General features: G+C 42.1%; 1 protein-coding gene across 1 annotated transcript in view; it reads right to left on the bottom strand.

The window, feature by feature from the left end:
- Window positions 1-24,647, bottom strand: part of LOC134346865 (contactin-associated protein-like 5) — a 1,591,243-nt gene that overhangs the window by 1,286,063 nt on the left and 280,533 nt on the right. The window contains exon 3 of the mRNA XM_063048670.1: window positions 23,137-23,330. Coding sequence (XP_062904740.1) covers window positions 23,137-23,330 — 194 coding nt within the window. The remainder of the gene's footprint in view (window positions 1-23,136; window positions 23,331-24,647) is intronic.

The raw sequence follows: 24,647 nt of genomic DNA, 5'->3' as shown, positions 1-24,647 counted from the left end.
TGCTGCTGCAAGTAGGTTTTTCATTGCAGCTGTGCAGACATGTACTTGTGTATATGTGTATATATGTACTTGTACTTGTGTACAGGTAAGGCAGAAGGTACGGGAGTCTTGGGTCCCACACCACCAGGGTCAGGAATAGTTATTACCCTACAACCATCAGGCTCCTGAACCAGCGTGGATAACTTCACTCACCTCAGCACTGAACTGCTTCCACAACCTACAGACTCACTTTCAAGGGCTCTATAAACTCCAGTTCTCAGTATTATTTATTTACCTGTATTTTTATTTATTATTTCCTCTATTGGTTGTTTGTCAGTCCTCGTTTATGCATTGTTTTTCATAAGTTCCATTGTATTTCTTTATTTTCCTGTGAATGCCTGCAAGTGAATCTCAAGGTAGTATGTGGTGATAATAAATTTACTTTGCCCTTTGTGCCTATGACAATAAACTAGAATTTGCTTCATCCCTCCTCATCACTGTACCTTGCTCCAGCTTCACAACCCCCTTTGTTCCTCCAATTCAGACTGTTTGAGCACAACTTTTCCCCATAGTGGCTTGACTACTTCAGCTTCACGGTCCATAATTCCAGTTGTACCTCTCCACACTTTTATCCTTCCCCAACACAAACGCCACAATCGCCTTTCCTGGTTTAATTATTTATATATCGGTCACCAGTCCTAATATCACTCAGAATGACTGGCAGACATTTTCATCCTGTGACATATCCTGGCAATGCTTACGCATGCTGGGCGCAATATGAGCACCATTTTCTACTATGGGTGCGACTGGCTGCAGGACTGACATCTGACAGTGTATTGTTGTCTATGCAGCCAGGCTAATCAGCTAGGAATGTGCTCGGAGGAACAATCAGAGGCCCAGAGCTGTGCACTGCAGTCATGTGCTACATCGTAATCAATCAACCTACTGTCAATTCATCTCTGCAGACAGTATTACAATTTAGAAGTTTAATCAATTTTGTCTAAAATCAATGTTTTTGGTCTCTTTTTGGGGGGTTTTATTTAGATTGAAGTGAATTGAAATTGAATACTGAATGGATGGTTGAAAAGGTGATGGTGTGGTTTATAAATTGGCTAACATTTACAGAGCTTCACTAATATTTTATGAAGCTATCAGGCTCAACATAGTTTCTCCAAGTTTCTCCACTATCCTCAAGTGGAAATGCCTCCACGTATCTCCATTAACACAGAGTCACACCCTCTGTCTCTTACAGCAGTGACTCACCACTGTTCTCTGAAGTGCAATTTAATAGGGACAGTACTGCCTCCGACACTGAAATTCCATGAAAGAGCCAAAAGAAAGTTTTCACATGGGGCGATGTTCAAAATTTGTTATTTTTTTCATTTGCTGTGATTCTGCCAGTACAATACATGTAACTTTTCAGCTAGCAGTCAGTGTAACAGTGCTAGTGACCTGGTCCAAATCCCAAAGCCGTCTGTAAGGGGTTTGGATGTTCTCCACGTGGCTGTGTGCGTTTCCTCGGGGTGATCTGGCTCACTCTAACGTTCCAAAGACGTTTGGATTAGTAGGTGAACTGCTGACTGTAAATGGGCAGAGTGGGCATGTTGGACCCAAAGAGCCTGAGGCTGTGCTGTATCTCTAAATCAATACAGTAAGTAAAATAGCCATAGAGTAATGCAGCTCGGAATCAGGGCCTTTGGCCCATCTGACCTATACCAACCACATCAGCCTCCCTGCTTTCCCCAGGTATCTGTCCATTCCTCAAAGCCCCTCCCCAACCTATTCAAATGCTTCTTAAATGATGCAGTTATACCCACCTCAACCAAGATACCAGGCCCTCCAGACCACTAAATCTATTCTGACCATCAAATCAGTAATTTTCTTACATTAATCACACCTGGAGCCATTTTATTCTCCTCTCGCTCCTGTCTGCTCCCGCTGGGTTTGCACAGCTCGGATACGGAATCCACAGTGGTTGATTAACCTACCCACCTGCACATTTTTTGGGATATGGGAAGAGAGCAGAGGAAGCCCACGCAGACGCAGAGATAGAGTGCAACCTACACAGACAGGACACTGAAGTTGGGACTGAACCTGCGATGATGGAGCGGGGGTAATAGATTTACCAGATGCACTACTGTGTCCAGACCCACCACCCCATGGGACTCCAACACTATTGAGATTGAGTATACAGTAGATTCTGGGACCAGAACAATTTGACCCAATTAAGCAGTTGCCCATATTAGCTGACATTTCTCCAAAATAGTTAAAAAGGCATAAATAAGGCAAACTGAGTAAGAAATTATGTATTTGAATGCAACACTGAACAAATTAGAACACTACCAATATTACTGCAGCACTACAAAACTGTGTATTAGGTCCTAACAGTTATCAATGGAGGAATTCATCCGCATCACATTGTTTTTCCTGTAAATGATAGGGCAGACACAAATGCAGAGCTGATAGAGCTACTATAACCCAGGTTCAGTCCTGACTTCCGGGGTGACCTGTGTGTAGTTCACCTTCTAACTGATTCTCACCTGATCTGGTTTCCTGTCATGTGTCAAATTAAATACCCATTTAAAATTGTGCCTGGAGTACCAATAAGTGGTGCTTAATGAGAAAATGAGCAAATTCAAACAGGATTAGCACGCAAACACGAGGGAATCTGCAGATGCTGGAAATTCAAGCAACACACACAAAATGCTGGTGGAAAGCAGCAGGCCAGTCATCATCTACAGGAAGAAGTACAGTCGAGGTTTCGGGTCGAGACCCATCGGACCACCATTTTGTGTGTCAAACAGGATTAGTGCAGGGAGAAGTAAGTTGATGCTTGATGTTGGCGCAGAGATTAGAATTGGAAAAGTATCATCACACATTCAGAATTCCGAATTTGAGGTAATTTGGTATGTCAGCAATGACACCAGTAAATGTCTACAGAAGTCCTGTGGAGAGCACTCGGAGTGCTTCATCACTGTGTGATGTGGAGGAGCTATGCTCAAAATTTCAAAAGGCTGTAGAGGGATGTAGATTCAGACAGATCTGTCATGGGCACAAGCTATCCATCTTGAAAAGAAGAACCCTCACTATCTGGGGCATGCCCCCTTCTCATTTTTACCCTCACCATCTGGGCATGCCCCCTTCTCATTATTACCCTCATCATCCGGGACATGCCCCCTTCTCATTATTACCCTCATCATCCGGGGCATGCCCCCTTCTCATTATTACCCTCATCATCCGGGGCATGCCCCCTTCTCATTATTACCCTCATCATCCGGGGCATGCCCCCTTCTCATTATTACCCTCATCATCCGGGGCATGCCCCCTTCTCATTATTACCCTCATCATCCGGGGCATGCCCCCTTCTCATTATTACCCTCATCATCCGAGGCATGCCCCCTTCTCATTATTACCCTCATCATCCGGGGCATGCCCCCTTCTCATTATTACCCTCATCATCCGGGGCATGACCCCTTCTCATTATTACCCTCATCATCTGGACATGTCCCCTTCTCATTATTACCCTCATCATCCGGGACATGCCCCCTTCTCATTATTACCCTCATCATCCGGGGCATGCCCCCTTCTCATTTTTACCCTCATCATCCGGGGCATGCCTCCTTCTCATTTTTACCCTCATCATCCGGACAAGCCCTCTTCTCATTATTACCCTCATCATCCGGACATGCCCTCTTCTCATTATTACCCTCGTCATCCGGACATGCCCCCTTCTCATTATTACCCTCATCATCCGGACATGCCCCTTCTCATTATTACCCTCATCACCCGGGGCATGCCCCCTTCTCATTATTACCCTCATCATCTGGACATGCCCTCTTCTCATTATTACCCTCATCATCCGGACATGCCCCCTTCTCATTATTACCCTCATCATCTGGGGCATTCCCCCTTCTCATTATTACCCTCATCATCCGGACATGCCCCCTTCTCATTATTACCCTCATCATCCGGGGCATGCCCCCTTCTCATTATTACCCTCATCATCTGGGGCATGCCCTCTTCTCATTATTACCCTCATCATCTGGGGCATGCCCTCTTCTCATTATTACCCTCATCATCCGGACATGCCCCCTTCTCATTATTACCCTCATCATCTGGGGCATGCCCCCTTCTCATTATTACCCTCATCATCTGGGGCATGCCCCCTTCTCATTATTACCCTCATTATCCGGGGCATGCCCCCTTCTCATTATTACCCTCATCATCCGGGGCATGCCCCCTTCTCATTATTACCCTCATCATCTGGGGCATGCCCCCTTCTCATTATTACCCTCATCATCCGGGGCATGCCTCCTTCTCATTATTACCCTCATCATCTGGACATGCCCTCTTCTCATTATTACCCTCATCATATGGATATGCCCCCTTCCCATTTTCACCCTCAGGGAGGAGGTACTGGAACCTGAAAATGCACACTCAGTGTTTTCAGAACAGTTTCTACCCCTCCACTATCAAGTCCGTGAACACTACCTCGCCTTTCCTTTTTTACATATTTCACTCCTCATGAGTTTGTTAAAGTCTGTCACAAGCCTTGTGGCCCATCAAGCCGGTGCTTATGCCGCGCCCCACGCCTCATGAGTTCAAGCTCATCTCTCGGTCTCCTAAGCTTCAAGGCAGCAAGTTCTTTCCTGTCCAACCACTCCCTATCTATAAGACTTCTGAGTCCTGATAGCATGTTTGTAACCATTTACTGAAAACTATGACTAAGGTCCTTGGTTTCTCTGCACCTTGTTGTAAGGCCCATTCCTCATGCCCTCATCGTTGGTAATGACCACCTTGGGGTAACTCTGGGTTCCTCCCGGTGAAGTACGGGCACCACAGTAGCACAGTGGTTAGTGCAATGCTATTAAAGATTGGACATCAGAGTTTGGAGTTCAGTCCCAACATCCTCCAAGGAACCTGTGCATCCTCCTGGTCGAATGCATGTGTTTTCCCTCTTCCAGTCTAAAGACGTATCAGTCATTGGGTTAACTGGTCATTGTAACTTATCTTATCATTAGGCTAGGCTTGAATTAGCAATTGCTGGGCCAATATAGCTCAAAAGGCCACAAGGGCCCATTCTGTGCTACATCTCTAAAATAAATATGTTTTTTTGCATATTATTCTTCAAGGAGATCCAGGATTCAGACACAACACTGAGGAAGTCATTGCAGTATACATCTCGGATGCAGCGGAGCTCGGAGATCGTGGTGTTCCATTACACCTGCTACCTCTGTACTTGTGGTGAATCAGGGAAGGAACACAAATGCTGTAACAATCAATTACGTAGCTTTGTCCAGGATAGTCATGACCTCCTTGAGTTGTGCATCACTGCAATGCTCAGGATTGAAAGAGGCTGAAGAAGGTTGTAGACTCAGCTAGCTGCATCACTAGTGCAACCCTCCCCATGATCAATCCTCCCCGTGGTCAACCTTCCCCGTCGACAACTCTGCCAGTCGTCAACCCTCGCCGTCGTCAACTCTTCCCGTTACCAACCCTCCCCATTATCAACCCTCGCCGTTACTAAGGACATCATCAAACTGGTGGCTGAAGAAGACGGCTTGCATCATTACGAACTCTCACAATCTGCCACATGCCCTCTCTCTAGTTACCATTGTGACTGATGGTAATTTTGTATGTGCTGTATGTCTTGTACTGTACTATAAAACAACACATTTTGTGACATACGTCAGTGCCAATAAACCTAGTTGTGATTGTTGGAGCTCTAGTAATCCAAGCAAGTGAAGACAATTTCACAACATGCATGACTAGACTTATCTAGACTCTAAAAATGATCTTTGTATGTTAGGAAGTTAACAACTTTCTGTTGAATTCTCTGCATCAGTTTCTGTTCAGTGGTGACCTCAGGGTGGTGACTCTGTTGCCGTAGTGTTATGTACTGTTATTTAAACACCAATAGGTAAAACACTCATCACTGCATTTTTGTATGATAATAAATGGCATTTAATCTGAAATAGGGCAGGCTAGAAAACAAGCATACAAAATAAACTGATTCAATAATTTAAGACAACCAGCAGATCCCATTTATGTCAGAATTGGCCAGTTCGCTTGAAAGGTCAGCAACCTATAATGTCAACTCAGCTTTGCTGTTGCCATTGACGCTCACTGATGTGCTAAGTGTTTCCAGCGCCTGTGTTCTAGTGTGCCTCCAGTACTTACTGAATTCCATTTTACTCCTGATTTCCAGCAATGGTGATGCTCTGTATCTCATGATTCAAGTGCTTTCTTTCTTTCTTTCTATCTCTCTCTTTCTCTGACTTCATTCATTCCCTTTTATTTACTGCTGCCACACAGATCAGCTGTAATTAACACACCTCCAATGTCTCACCACCTGTCAGTCACCTGCTCCCTATTCTCCCCAGCCCTCTCTCTTTTCTGCAACCTACCCTCCTGATAGGCAGGCAACAATTTGAGAAACGAGATTCTGTAGATACTGCAAATCGTGAGAAACACACATACACAAAGCACTGGAGGAACTCAGCAGTCCAGGCAGGATCTCTGGAGTGAAATGAACAGCTGATGTTTCAGGCTGAACCATTTCAGAGGGACTGGAAAGGAATGGGACAGAAGTGTCCCAACGCTACCTGACCTGCTGAATCCCTCCAGCACCTGAAATATTAACTCTGTCTCTCTCCACAGATATCACTTGGCCTGGTAAGCAATTCAAGTTATCTTTCTTTTTTTCTACGATGGTATTTTCAATGCACTCGAATGACTTCACTGTGGATTGATGAGTCACTTGATTAATTATTTAATCCAGGGTCTGACAGAACTATCGGAAGCCTGGTGTAAAATCCACAGCTGACAGGTAGGCTACCAGCGGTTGCATAAACTGGGTTACAGTTGGCAGATAGAAGATATTGCCTCCCTGCTTTAGGATTTTATCCACCACTTCTTCCAGATCAGGTCAGGAGGAAAAGCCATGCTTCCTACCAGGAGCATCAAACTGTAGTGTTCCCCTAGGTCAGTCACTGGCACATCCAATTGCTGATTTCCATCTCCTTCTTATCCAATGTTTCCTTGAAGTTCCATGAAAATGTCTTATTAAAGTACCCTGAGACTTTTTCTTGTGGGCATTCACAGTGGAACAAGAAATACAACTGAATCAATGAGGATCTACGCTCAAAGGCTAATAAGCAATAAATGTGTAAAAGAAGACAAATATACAAATACAAAAATAAATATGAGAACATGAGTTGTAGAGCTCTTGAAAGTAAGTCCATCAGTTCAGTGTTGAGTGAAGTTATCTGGCCCCATTAGCCTCAGTTTCATCTCTTGTCAATACCTGAACACTTTCTGCAGTGAGCTTCAAGAGACAAAACTTTCCCTGTTTCCCCCATCACAGTAAACCAAGTCATTGATATCCCCAGCTGGTACTTAGGGCTCCTAATAGCTGCCTACTCTGCTTTCCTCTTTGAGAGAGAGTGTGCCTCAGATGAACAGATTGACCCTGATGGGGTTTTGCCCACTTTCTAGCCTTTCGCACACTCCCCCAGTTGATACCAAGGCCTGAAAATGGATTTCTTCACTTGATCATTGCATCTGGAAACTTGGTGCCCTGAGAAAACTTAGTGAAACACTGTGTTCAAATACCAATTGGCTTCCTGAAGTCTTGTTTCTGCAAACATTGGGTTTCAGATCAAACAGGCTTCCGCTGTGTTGGATTCTGTCTATCCCAGTTAATACTGGCAAATGAAACAATATTCCTCCAGACCAAGGTGCACAACACAATACATATACGTACACACACAACACACAAAGTACTATTACCACAAATAGCCTAAACAATAAAATATATTCCAGAACGCTGACATTTAGCATAAAGAACATTTACGACACAGGTTAAAGAGTAAAGAGTATAACGCTACTGGTGCTTCATACATGATGAGACCTGAGTGGTGGCAGGGAGCTTAGTAGACCAATGGCTGGAGGAATTAACTGTCTCCTATCCTAACAGTTCTTGTCCTAATGCTGCGGTACCTCCTGTCTGGTGCTTGGAGGTCAAAAATGAATGTGGGACAGATGAGAGAGATCCTTGAGAAACAGACCTTCAGAGAATGGGAAACGTTAAATGTGGTCAGGAAGTCACTGAACAGAATCTACTTCTTTCATCCTTTCCTTTGACTGTGATATGGATGGCTTTAATTTCCTTCCTGCATTCTGATAAACAAGCATTTATCAATTTTGTTTGTCCTCGCTAAGTGTAGCCCCAAGCTTCTTTAAAAGTAAAGAGAATGGTTAATGACATGATTTAAAAAAAATCCCAGATGGGAATTTATGTGAATGCATAAGGACATTTACTAAACAAAAATAAACAGAAGAAATTAAAGTCGTAAGTCTAAAATAACATTCCTTTCGCTTGCCTACTGTGTTTTGTTTCTCAAAAATCATTAATGTCAAACTTGCTTTTCAACATTGATGTTAGGTACGATAGGTGCACAGCTGATAAATTATTGATCAGAAATTTAAAAGCCTTGACGAACAATCCAAAGACTAGAATTCAAATCCCACCATGGCATCTATGGTGTACAAAATCAGATCAATATCTTGTTTGTTTTGGGAAACAAAACTCGTATTATTATTGATGCCAAAGACTGGCCAGGTTCACTCAAGTCCATCAATTAAGGAAATCTGCCTGGAGTGTTTGAATACTCAAATATGACACATTTCATTGCAAAAAAGATTAATGCTCCTATTGACAAGTGAAAGTCAAAGTCAAGTTTATTGTCATATTCACCAGTACACAGACACACATACAGGTGCTACTGCAGCAGCAAAATGGGTACATAGTATCACATAAGCAGTATTCCCAAAGAGATCATGACCGAAACATAAATTATACAGATTTTTTACATTGTCCCATGCCATATGGGAGTTCTATAGTGACCATACACAAAATGAACTAGCTGTATAAATACTCAGCCTATAACAGCATTTTATGACCTGCAGCCTCACTCTTAAAGACTCTTTACAACTCTTGTTCACGTCTTTTTTATTAGCACAGTCTGCCTTCTTTTGCACATTGAGTATTTATCTGTTTATTCACAGTTTGTCAGGAATCTCTATTGTATTTATACTTTCCCCTGTAAATGCTGGTAATAAAATTAATCAAGGCAGCATATGTATACTTTGATACAAAATTTACTTTGAACTTTGAAGAGCAGGTTAGAATTTGGGTATCCTGTACCTCATCTTCTGATATCTCAGAGACTTCCGATCATCTATATGGAACGAATGGGGAATGTGCTGGACTACTTTCTACTGGCCGGAATAAGATCAGTGGTCGCCCAACGGTTAGCACTCAGGGTATTCCGGAGTTTGGAGTTCATTTCCAGTGCCTCCTGTAAGGAGTTTCTATATTCTCCCTGTGAACCATGTGCTTTTTCTCTAGATGCTCTGGTTTTCTTCCACAGTCCAAAGATGTATCAGTTAGCAAGTTAATTGGTGTCTGTAAATTGTCCTGTGATTAGCTTTGTGTTAAATAGGTGAATTGTTAGGCAGGACAGCTCGTTGGGCTGCAAGAGCCTGCTTCATACTGTAACTCTATATAAAATAAAATAAAATAAACTCCAATAACTTTCAAGAAGGTCAGAATCAAAATCAGGTTTATTATCACTGATAGATGTCTTGAACTCTACTGCATATACATATGGCATTAACTCTGTACAGCACAATAAAATCTACCTGACTGGCATTTTCAATATTCGTCCCTTCCATTGTGACTACACTGTGTATCATGGTTCCCCGGCCAGGCTACTCTGATAACATACACATAACCTACATTCTCTTACCTTCCAAGAAGAAGGGCTTTCGTTGCTTTGAAACGCCATGACGTGCATTGTTCTCTAAGTCACAAAATATCCTGACCTGGTTGCTATTCCCCCTCTGTCACTGAGTCAAGGTCTAAGAATTACAAATGATCTGCTGAATGATCTCAGGGAGCATCTATTCATTTTTATTTTTATTTAGAGATACAGCACAGCAACAGGCCCATCCATCACAACGAGCCCACACCGCCTGGTTACACACATGACCAATTAACCTACTAACCTGTGTGCCTTTGGACCGTGGAAGGACGTTGAAGGAGCTGGAGGAAACCCACGTGGCCATAGGGAGAACATACAAACTCCTTACAGACGGTGGCAGAATTGAACCTGGCTCATTGGCGATGTAAAATGTTACACTGGCCGCCGTGCCACCCTCGAATTGCTGGTGTTTCAGCTCGAATCGCCGTATCAAGATTAAGTGTGTAGAGCAGACACTATAAAGAGGAGAATGGGTGGGGAGTGGTGACACAGACCAGAGGTGAGGAGCGAAGGATAACAGGCAAATTGAGCAAGATGGGGTACTTGGGGAGAGGTGTGTGTGGAGTTGGAAGAAATAAGCAGGCTGGTGCTAGATGCAGGCAGGGAGGCAAAAAAAAGGTCAATGGAATCAGGTGCAAAGACGGGAGGTGAAGGTGGATTAACACACACAAAATGCTAGAGGAACTCGGCAGATCAGGCAGCAGTTACTGATGGAAATAAACGGTCAGCATTTCAGGCTAAGAAAGACCCTAATCTTGGTCTGAAAAATCAACTGCTAATTCCCCTCCATAGATGCTGCCTGACCTGCTGAATTCCTCCAGCATTTTGTATGTATAGCTCAAGATTTCTAGCATCTGCAGGATCTCTTGTGTTTGTGAAATGAAGGTGGAGATCAATAATAACTGGTTGGATCCAACTGTTTAATTCTTAGATTAGAGTTTTTAATTGTTGTTTTCCTAGCAGTTTAAAAATTAATTACATGCTTGTATTTAAGTAGTTCTTATATGCATATAACAGTTTAATATGCACATAGTGGTTATACAAAGTATAATTCTGGAAGTTTCTTTATTCTGCATTATTTGAATAAGTGATTTCTCATTGGTTAACTTGGTATTACAGTTTTTGAATAATAACTTTCTCATTGGTTAACTCTTATCTATAAATTTAAATGGACTTTTCTTATCTCTGTGGTATAAAATAGTTCAACACAAAGCAGCACAATTTTAATCTTCTTAGCATCTTAGTTTCTTGTCTCTAAACCTGCTACTAGCTTCTGCTCCTGTTTCCTTTGTTCTCTTACCTCTTAATAAAATTATCATGAAACAATAGGGTCTGTGCCTCTTTCCTGACCTCTGAAAGAACCCTAGGTCAAAAACATCAGAATCCAATAAACCCACAGGAAAAGGCTGGAATCTGACAAGGAAATAAGGGGATAAATGGATAACATTAGGAGAAAGGGAATAGACAGATGGAAGAGGAACTAAGAGTTGGCAGAGGTGGGGAGAGCAGCTGATTGGTAGGTCTTAGAATTGCCTATCCAATAGCATTTTGGGACGCTTCCAAACGGAAGACTAGAGGATTCAGGAAGGAAACTCACCAATCCTTTCTCAAGTCAATTCAGGATGGATAAATCTTTGCAAGAAGATTACGAATGGAAAACAATTACTGGTCTTACCACAATGTTGATATGCTAATATATAGAAACAAAAGTCAGAGAGGTTTATAGTTTATGCCAAGAGACTTAGTAGAGTCAGGCATCAATGTTGAGGACTACTAGGATTAATCCAACCCACCACGATTCTCAGCAGCCGCTCTGTCATGTCGGTGGGACATGACACAACCAGTGATTATTTTGAGAGAAAGAAAGTTCTGGAAAGTCCTCAACAGTTCAAGTAGCATCTGTTGAAAGAGAAACAGTTGACGTTTCAGATCCTAAGCCCTTTGCCAAAGCTAGGGAGGAGAGATGATTATTTTAGAGGTCCCGACGAAGGGTCTCGGCCCGAAACGTTGACTGTACCTCTTCTTATGGATGCTGCCTGCCCTGCTGCATTCACGAGCATTTTATATGTGTGTTGATTGTTTTAGAGGAGTTATTATTCTGTTAAACAATTATGTCATTTTGTTGTTGGGCTGGTTTGTGGGGTATTCTTCAGATATTTGTTACATTCAAATTCTATGGCTAGATTAATAATGTGTGCTCCATTCAGCTATATATATTTTCTGTTTCAATCAGCTGTCTTTGACCATTTCAGAGACAGCCAGATTGCTTTACATATACACACTCAGTGGCCATCGTATTAGGCACAGGAGTGGTAGTCAGTATAGTCTTCTGCTGCTTCTAGACCATCCACTTCAAGGTTCATCATAGTGTGGATTTAGAGTTGCTCTCCTGCACACTACTGTTGAAACACATAGTTATTTAAGTTACTGTTGCCTTCCTGTCAGCCTGAACCAATCTGTCCATTCTCCTGTGGCCTCTGTCATTAACAAGGCTTTATTTTTGTCCACAGAACTGCTGCTCGCTGGATGTTACTTTGTTTTTTGCACCATCCTCTGTAAACCTTAGAGACTGCTGTGTGTGAAAATCTCAGAGATCAGTCAAGTCTGAGATACTCATACCACCCCATCTGGCACCAGGTGTACAAGTGTACTTAATAAATCTCTCCCTCTCTCTCTCTCTCCCTCTCATATTAATGAACCAGATGTGCTTAAAAACAATCATAATGAAAACAGAAAATGCTAAAAACTCAGAAGGTCAGATCACGCTGCATCTATGAAGGGAGTCACAGAGTTATTTTTCAGCTCAGAAACACATCATCGTTGCTGATAATGACTTGTTTTATTTTTCTTTAACCACACAGTAGCAATGGATTTGAGCCCTTGTCTCTGGTTTCTAACTGAGACTGTCCCCCTAACTTAACTACAATTATGACAGACTAAAAGAAAAAAATATGAACACTTTGCATTCAATAGTTTTAAACAATCAAAAACCTCCATCATCCAGGCCATACCCTCTTCTCACTGTGAGCATCAGGTAGCCTTAGGTCCTGCACCAGCAGGTTCAGGAACAGTTATTACCCTTGAACCGTCAAGCTCCTGAACCAGTGTGGATAACTTCACTCACCTCAACTCTGACCTGCTTCTGCAGACTCAGTTTCAAGCAATTATTGCAATTTATTTTTATTTGCAGTTTGCCTTCTTTTTGCACAACACACATTGGTGTTTGTTAGCCTTTGTCTACTCTACATACAGATTTTTATAAAATTCTATCGTATTTATTTGTTTCCTGTAAATGCCTGTGAGAAAATAATTCTTGCTGTAGTATGTGGTAACACCTAAGTACTTTCACAATAATTTTTCTTTGAACTTTGAAGAAGCAAACAAAAGTAGAAGAAACTACTCATTTATAATCTCTAGTGTGTTGATGATTGAATCTGGCGAGTGCTGATGAAAATGTGGGAGAAACTGGGAACAAAATCACACAAGTGTAAATGGTTGGCATAAGCTGGATGAGCAAAAGGGCATCTTTCTATGTTGTATCTCTCCATGACACTAAATAACTGAAATAGTGATTTCAGTGGCTGAACTTAATTTCTCACAGAGGAAGATGATCGTGGTTAACTGGAGATAACTCATCCCAACCCTAGGAGATTACTGCAATAGTTCAGTGGAGCAGTGTCCTTCTGTTCTTATCAGGGAAAAGGCAGGAGAATGGGGTTGAGAAAGATAATAAATCAGCCATGAAAGGATGGTGAGCAGACTCAATGGTCGAGTAGCCTAATTCCGCACTTATGTCTGTGGTCCTGGACCACCCTCATCCAACTGCTCAGTCAATGGTCCTCCTTCATAAGCTCACATCTATTTGAGATCAATAAATTACTCCAACCAATACTCTTTGAACTATAAGAATTTCAAAATGACCAAGTTTGAACCGAATTTATAAACCTAACAAAGTTGATGAAGTAGTGGTCAAAGCAACTCTGTAGATGCTGAAATCCTGAGCAACACACACAACATGCTGAAAGAACTCAGCAGGTCAGGCAGCATCTATGGTGGGAAATGAATAGTCATTATTTCAGGCTGAGACCCTTCATCAGGACTAGGCGGGGGTGGGGGGGGTAAAGTTAGAATAAGTAGGCCTGGGGGAGGGCGCGGAGAACAGAAGGAGCAGGAACTGGCAAGTGTTAGGGAAACCTGGTGAGCGGGAAGGAGTTTGGCTGGGTGAAAGGGGATGAAGTGAGAAGCTGGAAAGTGATAGATGGACGAGGTAAAGGGCTAAAGAAGGAATCTGATAGGAGAGGACAGTGGATCACAAAATAAAGGGTAGGAGATGATGGGAAGGTCATGAAGATGAGGAGGATAAGAGAAGGGGTGAGAGGGCTACCAATATGGAGAATAGGGGAATTAAATTAAACAAAAGATCATCAAGAGGAGGGCTAGACAGAGGGGAGGGGTTAATGGAAGCTAGAGAAATCAATTTTCATGCCAACAGGTGGAGAATACGCAGACAGGATATGAAGTAGCAACAGACACAAGATGCTGGAGGAATTCAGCAAGTTTATGAGCTCCTCCAGCATTTTTCTTAATCTCCTCCATAGGCAGTATCTATGGAGGAGAATAAACAGTTACCGTTTTGGGCTGAAACCCTTCATCAGGGCTATGAGGTGCTGTTCCTCCAACTTGAGTTCGGCCTCATCATTGCAGTACAGCAGTGTTTCTTTTTCACAAATGGTGAAAGATTGATTGGTGTTGATGGTCTTAAGGATCCAAGTGTCCTTGTATGCAAGTCACTGAAAGCAAACATTCCTGAACAGCAAATGATTAGCAATCCGCAGATCTGCTAGAAACATCTATTGTATCCGATGCTCCCGATGCAGCCTCCTCTACATTGGTGAAACCCGGCGTAAATTGGAAGTCTGTTTCATCAGGCACCTCCACACCAACTCTCACAAGTGGGACTATTCAGTGGACAAATATTTTAATTCCCACTCTGAAGTGTCAGTCCACGGCCTCCTTTTGTACAGAGATGAGGCCATCCTTAGGGTGGAACAGCAGCTCCTTATGTTGCATCTGGGTAGCCTCCAACCTGATGGCATGAATATCGATTTCTCCTTCCAGTAAAAGAAAATCCCTCCCCGCTCCTTTATTCCCTACTCTGACCTTTTACTTCTTCTGACCTGCCTATTACTTCCCCCTGTGTCCCCTCCTCCTTCCCTTTCTCCTGTGATCTACTTTCCTCTATCAGATTCCTTCTTCTCCAGCCCCTAACCTTTCCTACCCACATGACTTCACCTATCATCTTCCAGCTAGCCTCCTTTCCCTCCCCCATGTTTTATTCTGGCATCTTCCCCCTTCCTTCTCAGTCCTGAAGAAGGGTCTTGGCCTGAAACATTCCAGCATCTGCTGACTTTCATGTTTTTAAGAATGATCTTAAGTTAGCCTTCATTATGCCAGGAGTAAAGATGTCCTACTGTACTGGGCCTCGGTGAGGTTACTTCTGGAGTGTTTTGCACAATCCTGGTCTCATTATTAAAGAAAAGATGAGCTTGCCATAGAGAGAGGATAGCAGTAGACTGATTGCAGAGAAAGCATGTGAGCTGTTTGAGAAGTGATTGAGCAGACCAAGCTTCTGTTCTCCACAATTCAGAAGAAAGAGAGGTAAGCTTGTTAAAACATACAACATTCTAACATAGACAGATGAGATGCAGGAAATCTATTTCCCTTAAACAAGGAATGCAGAATCAGAGATCACAGTCTCTGAATAAGGAATAAGCCTCCTAGAAGGGGTGGGAGTGATGAATTTTTGGAATTCTATGGTGCAAAGAGTCATTTACTTCATTCAGCAGGTCCAGGAAATTGTGGGATACACAAAGAACACAGGAATATCTCATCGAGAAGGAGATCAACCATAGTAATTGGAGAAGACTCAAGGGGAAAATGGCCTATTCCTGCTCCTATTTCTAATGCTCTAATATTGTTGAAAATCTAGGCAAGTCTGAGCAATGACGATTAGAAAGGTCCAAGAAAATTAAGACAAAATTCATGTAAATGAATAAAGTCAAGCCCTGACAAAAACTAAATTCAGTATATCAGAATGTACAAAGTGTCCATAACAATTTAGAAGAAAGAATGGCACAACTAAGAAAAATTAGTTTGATCTACTATATATTATATATAACTAAGGTTAACTCAGGAGGATGCTTCCTTTCATTGGATAATCATGAATGGAGAAGTAGGGACATAATCTCTGAATAGTGAACCATTTAGGTCTGAACTGAAAAGAAATTGCCTCAGTCCAAGGTTACAAACCTTTAGAATTCTTTCCTTTAGAGAGCTGAGGCTGAAGTCTGAGGTCGACATATATTCGGATATTAAGTGATTTAATGGAAACAAGAAAATGAATTTCAGGTCAAGGAATACCCATGATATTACTGAATGGTGAAGCAGTTTTAGAAACCACTTGCTTCGACTGCTAATGCACTTATTTAATATTCAGTGCTTTAAACCTCCATTCTAATATATATCAAATTACCCCACCATTTTAGTTTTCAAGTGATTTCATTTTATTTGTACATCAATTAGTCATAATGGATATTGGAGCAGAATTTGCCCATTTGGCTCATCAATCTGCTCTATCGTTCCATCACGGCTGTTTTATTTTCAACCCCATTCTCCTGCTTCTTCCTATAACCTTTGATGCTCTCACTTATCAAGAACCTATCAACCTTCACTTTAAATATACCCAGTGACTTGGTTTCCACAGATGTCTGTGGTAATGAATTCTGCAGGTTCACTACCCTCTGGCTAAGGAAATTCCTCCTCATCTCTGTACGATGCTGAGGCTGTGCCCTCCAGTCCTGAACTCTCACTATTATAAACATGCTCTTCATGTCCAGTCTATCTAGCTTTCAATATTCAATAGATTTCAGTGAAATGCCCCCTAATCCTTCTAAGCTACAGCGAGTACAGGCCCAGAGCCATCAAATACTCCTCATACATTAACCCCTTCATTTCTGAGATCATTCTTGTGAACCTCCTCTGGACTATCTCCAATTTAAGCACATCTTTTCTTAGATAAGGGGCCCAAGATGGCTCAAGTACAGTCTGTTATAAAGCCTCATGCAGCACTTATAAAGTCATTCAGCACAGAAGCCACAGAGGTCAAACTCCTTCATGCTGAACAAGGTTCAAGGTTCAAAGTATGCATGTACAATGCAACTCTGATATTTGTCTTCTCCAGATAGCCATGACATATCCATGAAGTAGTAAAAGAAACAAAACTCACAGACCCCAGGATCCCCCACTCCCTCCTCACAGAAAGAGAACTGCAACAATAACAATCCCCGGCCTCCCTCCTCTGCAGAAAAAAATGACAATAACAACCTCTGAACTGCTTGCCACAGAAAATGAACAACAACAATAACAATCCCTGACCCTCTCCCCAAAGAAAAAGAGAGCAACAATAGGAATACGCCCCCAGCCCCTCCCCCACGGAAAACAGTGAACAACCCCATCACTCACAAGCAACAACGACAGTAGCATCAAAAGCCCCTACCCTCCCACCCACACATAAAGAACTTGCAGATCACACACTGGCCAATTGGCCACAAGAAAGAAAATGCTGATAAACTGAAGGAGACCAATATACAGTCCAATCACAAAAATCTCAGAACATTGAGCTGTTCTTCTGTGACTCAGAGCTCCTGCCTAGTCTGAACGGTGGCCTCCGCAGGGAGCAATCGCCGACACTCTGGTCCTGTTGGGAGCAATCGCTAATAGGTCCAAATGCCGACGTCCTGGCGGTGGCCCCAGGACCATACTCTGTCACGAGCGCTCAGTGACTGGGTCCGAACACCTTCACTTCAATGCTTCAATCTCCCTCGCTGCTTCGAGTCCGAGTTGTTAATGACCCTGCATCCCGTCGTCGCGTTTTTTCCATGAGTCAGCTTGTGCTCTTGGTCCTTTTCAGGTTCTCGTCTCTGATCTCCAACAGTTTCCGTAACACAAACAATACAAAAAGAACAAGCAGAAGGCATAGGAAAACTGAAATAATTTACAAGATTTGTTACCTGGAAGATGTTGCCCAAGGAATCGTTCGCTGGTGCCATCTTGACTACCTGAGCTGGTCCTAATTACCTGCATTTCAGACATATCCTTCTAAACTATTCTTATCCACTTACCTGTCTAAATTCTTTGTAGATGCTGTATCCCTGTTTTAAGTATTACATTTTCTGACCTTGAATCATCAGATTAACACCTGACAAAGGCAGAGACTGAATTCTGAGAGATTATTTTATTTATTGAGATTTCTGCACAGAATAGACCCATCCAGTCCTTTGAGCCTTGTCACCCAGCATCTCCCTGATTTCACCCTAACCTAATCATGGGACAATTTCTGAAGACAAATTAACCTACTAATGGGTATGTCTTTGGACTGTGGAAGGACGCCTGAGTACCCGGAGGAAGCCCACACATTCCACGGGGAGGGTGTACAGATTCCTCACAGATGACCTTGGAATTGAACTCCAGTGTCCTGAGCTGTAATAGCATCATGCTAACCGCTATGTACTTCTGATTCTGCCTCTGACGCAATCCTCACAGCAAGCTGCTGAGCCAGCCTATCATGGGTACTAACCACCCCAACATCGAGTACATCTTCAAAATGTGGTGCTTCAGGAAGGTGGCATCCATCATTAAAGACACTCGCCATCCAGGGCATGCCCTCTTCTCATTGCTACCATCAGAGAGGAGGCACAGGAGTCTAAAGACACACACCCAGTGATTTAGGAACAGTTTATTCCCCTCTGCCATCAGATTTCCAAGCAGTCTGTGAACCCATGAACACTTCCTCACTCATGTGCACTGTCTATGCACTATTAATTTATATTTAATATACATTTCTTATTGTTACCATAGTATATTTTATATATTGTATGGTTCTACTGCTGCAAAACAACAAATTTCATGTCATATGTATATCAGTGATTACAAACCTGATTCTGATTCTGTCGACCATCTGTAATCCGACTATACTTCTCCAAATGTCAGTAAGAATGCTCTCTAATAGTTTGCCCACTGATGATGTGAGATATACAGGTCTATCATTCCCAGCATTATCCCTACTACCTTTCTTGAAGAGAGGAATAACATTTGCCACCCTCCGGTCGTCTGGGCCAGGATCTGGCCAAAGTCTCCTTGATTTGTACTGATAGAGAACCCAATTCAGAGACTGTACAGATTAGGCTCATTGCAGCAGATGTGAATGTTATTTGCAAGGTGAACAACTCAGCTGTTCCAACACATTGTTTGTGAGCTGACTTAATAAAGCATGCGTTCAGTAGGACATATCATAAGGGCCAAAGTGCTCCAAATGCATTGAAGTTTTTTTTGCGTGTCGCACCAGTCAGCCATTCTCATCTGGTGTGTAGGGTCAGGATTGGTCTCCTTTCGGATTAACTGGGTCTCGATATGAATGTTCCTGACTCGATCCTTTTTCTTTTTACGAGGCTGAGTGGCTAGCTCGATGCTCAACCCGGCACGGAAGGAAAGCATGCTCGGGGGTGACCCGACCTAGATTCGAACTCGGGAGCCTTGGCTCCAGAGTCTGGCGCCGATCCCATTGCGCCACCAGCCGGAAGTTCATTTTGTACACATCCCCAAACACCATGCAGCTTGCTTCTTTCAGCACAGTCAGCCAAATTTCAGGAGTTTTTCTTCTGTTTCCCAACAAATTCAGTGGGAAATCTTACTACACTGAGCTACATGTCAGAAAAGGAATTAGCACTTACTGATCTAAGAACAGCAGCACCTTGTGATGTCCAATACAGAGTTTGTAAAGAGACATGCTGTCTCATTGGGACTTTGTCTCAAGCAAGTGTAACAGTCAACAGCCAGAGAAAATTGCACAACACTCAAGTATAATTGCATCCTCATTCTGTCAGTTTATCCTTGCTAACATGAAAGTTCAACTACAAAAGATAATTGGAACTGATAATGAGGGAACATTTTCTCCCTTGCTGACAAGTACCAGTGGTCTGGAATTGCAAATACTGCCAGTTCTCCTCCTGCGTTGTAAGTGTATTTGATTGTGCTAGGGGTTGATACTAGGAATATGCCCACGCATCATTTGACACCCATGCCAGGTTGTTTTTAATCCCCTTTAAACTTTCATTCATTCACACAAAGCTTGTTTGTCACAAAGTGCCGTTGAGTGCTTCAGAGGGCAATCCAGCGATTATCCTGAGATGGTCCAGTAAGCCACTACGTTGTTGTCAATCATGTATAGACCATTCTGGTAAAGGCAGCAGATGTCTTCTCCTGAAGACAATGAGTGCAGCTTTAATCACAACTTGGTTTTATGGTCAACATTGCCATATTTGTTATTCCAGATTAAACGTGGAACTCACAGATCATTAGCCCACGCTAGAGACATAACCACTTTGTCACTGTTCTTGCAGAGGGATGAGGAAAAACATTCATCAACTTTTTGTCATAATGAATTTGGGGAAATTGAGTTCCTTAATTTGACTATAGAGTGCATCAGAGGCTGAAGATACAGTCACAGAGCATAACTGCAGAGAAAATGACCCTTTGCCCCATCTAGTGTGTGCCAGCCTAGCCTTCTGCTTTGTGCCACCTGCATGCACCCAGAACACAGCCCTCCGAATCGTTCTCATCCATGTTTCTTTCCAGACTTCTCTCAAATGTTATAATCAAAGCCACGTGCACACTTCAGCTCGTTCCACACTCTCACCGCCATCTGAATGAAGTCCCCCCTCAGATTCCCCTTAAGAATTTCATCCTTCAGATGCTGACCAGTCTTCCAAATGATTTAATATGATGCAAGAAGTACCTTGCGTTTACTTTGTGTTTTGTATCTGATGCTTTCGATCAGTAGCCTGTGCCTCAACAAGGTGGCAGGTGCTGTTGAGGACCCCCATGGCCCAGGGCATGCCCTCTACTCATTGCTATCAAGGAGGAGGTACAGGAGACTGAATGCACATGCTCAACATTCATTTCAGGATCAACTTCCTCCCCCTTGCTATCAATGAACCCATGAACACTACCTCACTATTTTCCCTTTTCACTTTTGTATTATTTAATTTATATATACCTTCTTATTGTAATTTATGGTTTTTATTATATATTGCAACGTACTGCTGCCACAAAACAACAGATTTCAGGACACATGCCAGTGATATTAAAAACGATTCTGATTCTGGTGGGTTGACAAAAGGCTGCAGTGGACAAGGGCTGGTATAGGGAAAAGTTCCAGAGAAATGCAATTAAGATTGGCTGTTTGGGGCCTGAGGGAAACATAGTTCAACAAAAGAGGTAGTCAAATGTTACGACATTGAACTTCATTTTTTCAGGTTTTCACTCAGACTCAAGAGATTCTGCCGAAGCTGGAAATCCAGAGCAACACGCAAAATGCTGAAGGATCTTAGCAGGTCAGGCAGCATCTATGGAGGGAGGTGAATAGTCATTGTTTCAAACAGAGACCCTCCGTTAGGTCCTGATGAAGGGTCTTGGTCTGAAATGTTGATTATTCATTTCTCTCCATAGATGTTGCCTGACCTGTTGAGTTCCTCCAGCATTTTGTGAGAAAGTTCAAGTTCAGCACTACTCTGGAACAGGACATGAACCCAGTAAGATGTTGACTCAGAAGCAATAGTCACTGGAAACTGTTCCAAGCTGATAAAGCTACAGATCAGTTTCCGTTGTCAAAGACACACACCATCCAGCCCATGCTCTTCTCGCCGGTGCCATCAGGATCAGAACCAGGTTTAATATCACTGTCACATTTCTGAAATTTGTTGTTTTGCGGCAGTACTATATTGCAATACATAATAATAAAACACTATAAATTATAATTAAAATGTATAAATTAAATTAAGTAAGTTGTACAAAAAAAGAGAAAAAAGATAGAAAGAAAGTGTTTATGGGTTCATTGTTCATTCAGAAATCTGATGACAGATGGGAAGAAGCTGAATGAATTGAAAACTGAATTGGAGTCATTTTGGTCCAATAACTGAAGCACAGTTCTGCTGATTGAAACATAAGGCAAGCCTGTCCTTAAAAATAATATATTAGTTATATATTGCCCCCAACTGATTACATTTTAAAGAAGTAGCATCTGAACTCGAGGTATAAAAGAAAGCATTCTTATTGTGCTCGGTGATAGGTGTGAAAGGAGGTATGCTTGTTATGATGGGTGCATGCATGTGACAGTAACGGTCTCACAGTTTTGCATATAATGTAGAGTCCTTGCTGGAAATTTACCTTTAGTTAGTAGTGCTAAGCACGAAGTATAACAGCAGCAGTGTGCTCTACTCCACTTACACATTTTTATTCATATTCATTCAAGCATTTGGAATCTGCCTGCATTTACTTCCATCATTATTGCCCTTTGAGAAGGTAATGGTGACAAACATTTGGAAAAAATTAAAAACAATCAAATCTAACATGTTAGAGTCTATAGTCAAATGTGAATCAGATCAGGTAAGGATGATTAACTTACTAAAGGGCAATAATGAACCGCATAGGTTTTAATACCAACCCATTGGTATGAATAGAATGATCAAATTTCACTGCTAAAGGACAATAATGAAGAATGCAGGCTTTAATAATAACAAATTGATGCTATTGTGATTGTATTCCAACAGCACCTTGTTATTCTTTCCACACACTTGTCTACTAACCAGATTTAAATTCCACAGCTGGCATGGTCGGATTTGAACCTGGATCTCTGGATTATTAGTCCAGGTCTCTGATTAATTAACTGCTGCACTACTACAAAAGTTCATAACAATATAGGCTGTTTAGCACCACTTACCAGGTATGAACTTCAATACATTACACAGGATAAAATCTCTCAGTACAATAAAATAAATCAAATAGAATCTGAACTTGAAACAGCAATTCCACACTTCAGTACCTAGCACTAAGAATGTCATTCAAAGCCAAGTGACATCTAGAAGCTGTTCAATGAATTACAATTGAATATGATTCATCATTTTTTAAAAAAATAACTCAATCCTCTAATGGAGTGTTTGCAAGGCACTATCAGTGCAGCATTACAAAACTCAGTTCTATCACAAAAGTAGGAGTACCATAGGGAAATTTGAAGGCAAAACCACATTGTCGACTCTCTTTTTACTATGCAGGTCTTTGGGGAGAAGCAAGATTTCAAAACAACTCTGGAAACATGATGGTGTGTAAATATTGAATACTAGACCAATCAGGGGTTCAAGTGCTTGAAAGCACTAAATTAATATTCGATTTACTTTACAATAATTAATGATTTATATTATTGAATTAAGTCCCCTACCCAAATGCTGTCTTCCTGACGATACTGCTTCCAGTTCCTTCCCATATCACTAAACATCAGCAGGTAGCGCGTCACCCAATCCGAACTCCCATAGCGGCCTTGAGTAGCTACTGCAGTGATCTCCGTCCTCTCACCGAGATCCATCTGCAACCACTGGTATTTGTTAGATTCCAAAGGCGACCATCCACCAGCACCTTCAAAGAAACAAAGTTATTGAGGGTGAAATGAAATACGTCTGTGAAATCTACTGATATCTCTCTTCAAATCATTTAACATCTAGTCATGAGATATGGCAAGTGGTTTTCTTCTGATCGTAAGGCAGTGATGTTACAACTTACGGTATGTTATATTTTGCTTCATATTCTTTACCTTAAGGTGTTGGCCATTATGCCATTACAGTACCATAGTGATTTTACAGAATTGCAGGATATTGACCCAAATATTATGGAAGTTTAAAGATGTATATCCATATTGGAAATGTGTGTGACTTACAAGGAATATTTTTGATAACGTTCTTACATTATCGTTGCACTCATTTATTAGACATAAGAGCAGAATTCACCATTTGGCTTATCAAATCTGCACCGCCATTCCATCATGTCTGATTTATTATCCTTCTCAAGCCCATTCTCCTTCCTTTCTCCCATAACCGTTGACATCCTGACTAATCAAGAACCTATCAATCTCTGCTTTAAATATACCCAGTGACTTGACCTCCACAACTGTCTATAGCAATGAATTCCACACATTCACCACCTTCTGGCTAATGAAATTCATAGTCATAGTCATACTTTATTGATCCCGGGGGAAATTGGTTTTCGTTACAGTTGCACCATAAATAATAAATAGTAATAAAACCATAAATAGTTAAATAGTAATATGCAATTATGCCAGGAAATAAGTCCAGGACCAGTCTATTGGCTCAGGGTGTCTGATCGTCCAAGGGAGGAGTTGTAATGTTTGATGGCTACAGGCAGAAATGACTTCCTATGACGCTCTGTGTTGCATCTCGGAGGAATGAGTCTCTGGCTGAATGTACACCTGTCCCCACCCAGTACATTAGGTAGTGGATGGGAGACATTGTCCAAGATGGCATGCAACTTGGACAGCATCCTCTTTTCAGACACCATCGTCAGAGAGTCCAGTTCCATCCCCACAACATCACTGGCCTTATGAATGAGTTTGTTGATTCTGTTGGTGTCTGCTACCCTCAGCCTGCTGCCCCAGCACACAACAGCAAACATGATTGCACTGGCCACCACAGACTCGTAGAACATCCTCAGCATCGTCCAGCAGATGTTACAGGACCTCAGACTCCTCAGGAAATAGAGACGGCTCTGACCCTTCTTGTAGACTGCCTCAGTGTTCTTTGACCAGTCCAGTTTATTGTCAATTCGTATCCCCAAGTATTTGTAATCCTCTACCATGTCCACACTGACCTCCGGGATGGAAACAGGGGTCACCCGTACCTTAGCTCTCCTCAGGTCTACCACCAGCTCTTTAGTCTTTTT

The sequence above is a fragment of the Mobula hypostoma genome, chromosome 5 (assembly GCF_963921235.1).
Source record: "Mobula hypostoma chromosome 5, sMobHyp1.1, whole genome shotgun sequence".
Classification (NCBI taxonomy): Eukaryota; Metazoa; Chordata; class Chondrichthyes; order Myliobatiformes; family Myliobatidae; genus Mobula; species Mobula hypostoma.
The sequence above is the reverse complement of the archived record's forward strand: the minus strand, read 5'-3'. Positions and strand labels throughout refer to the sequence as shown.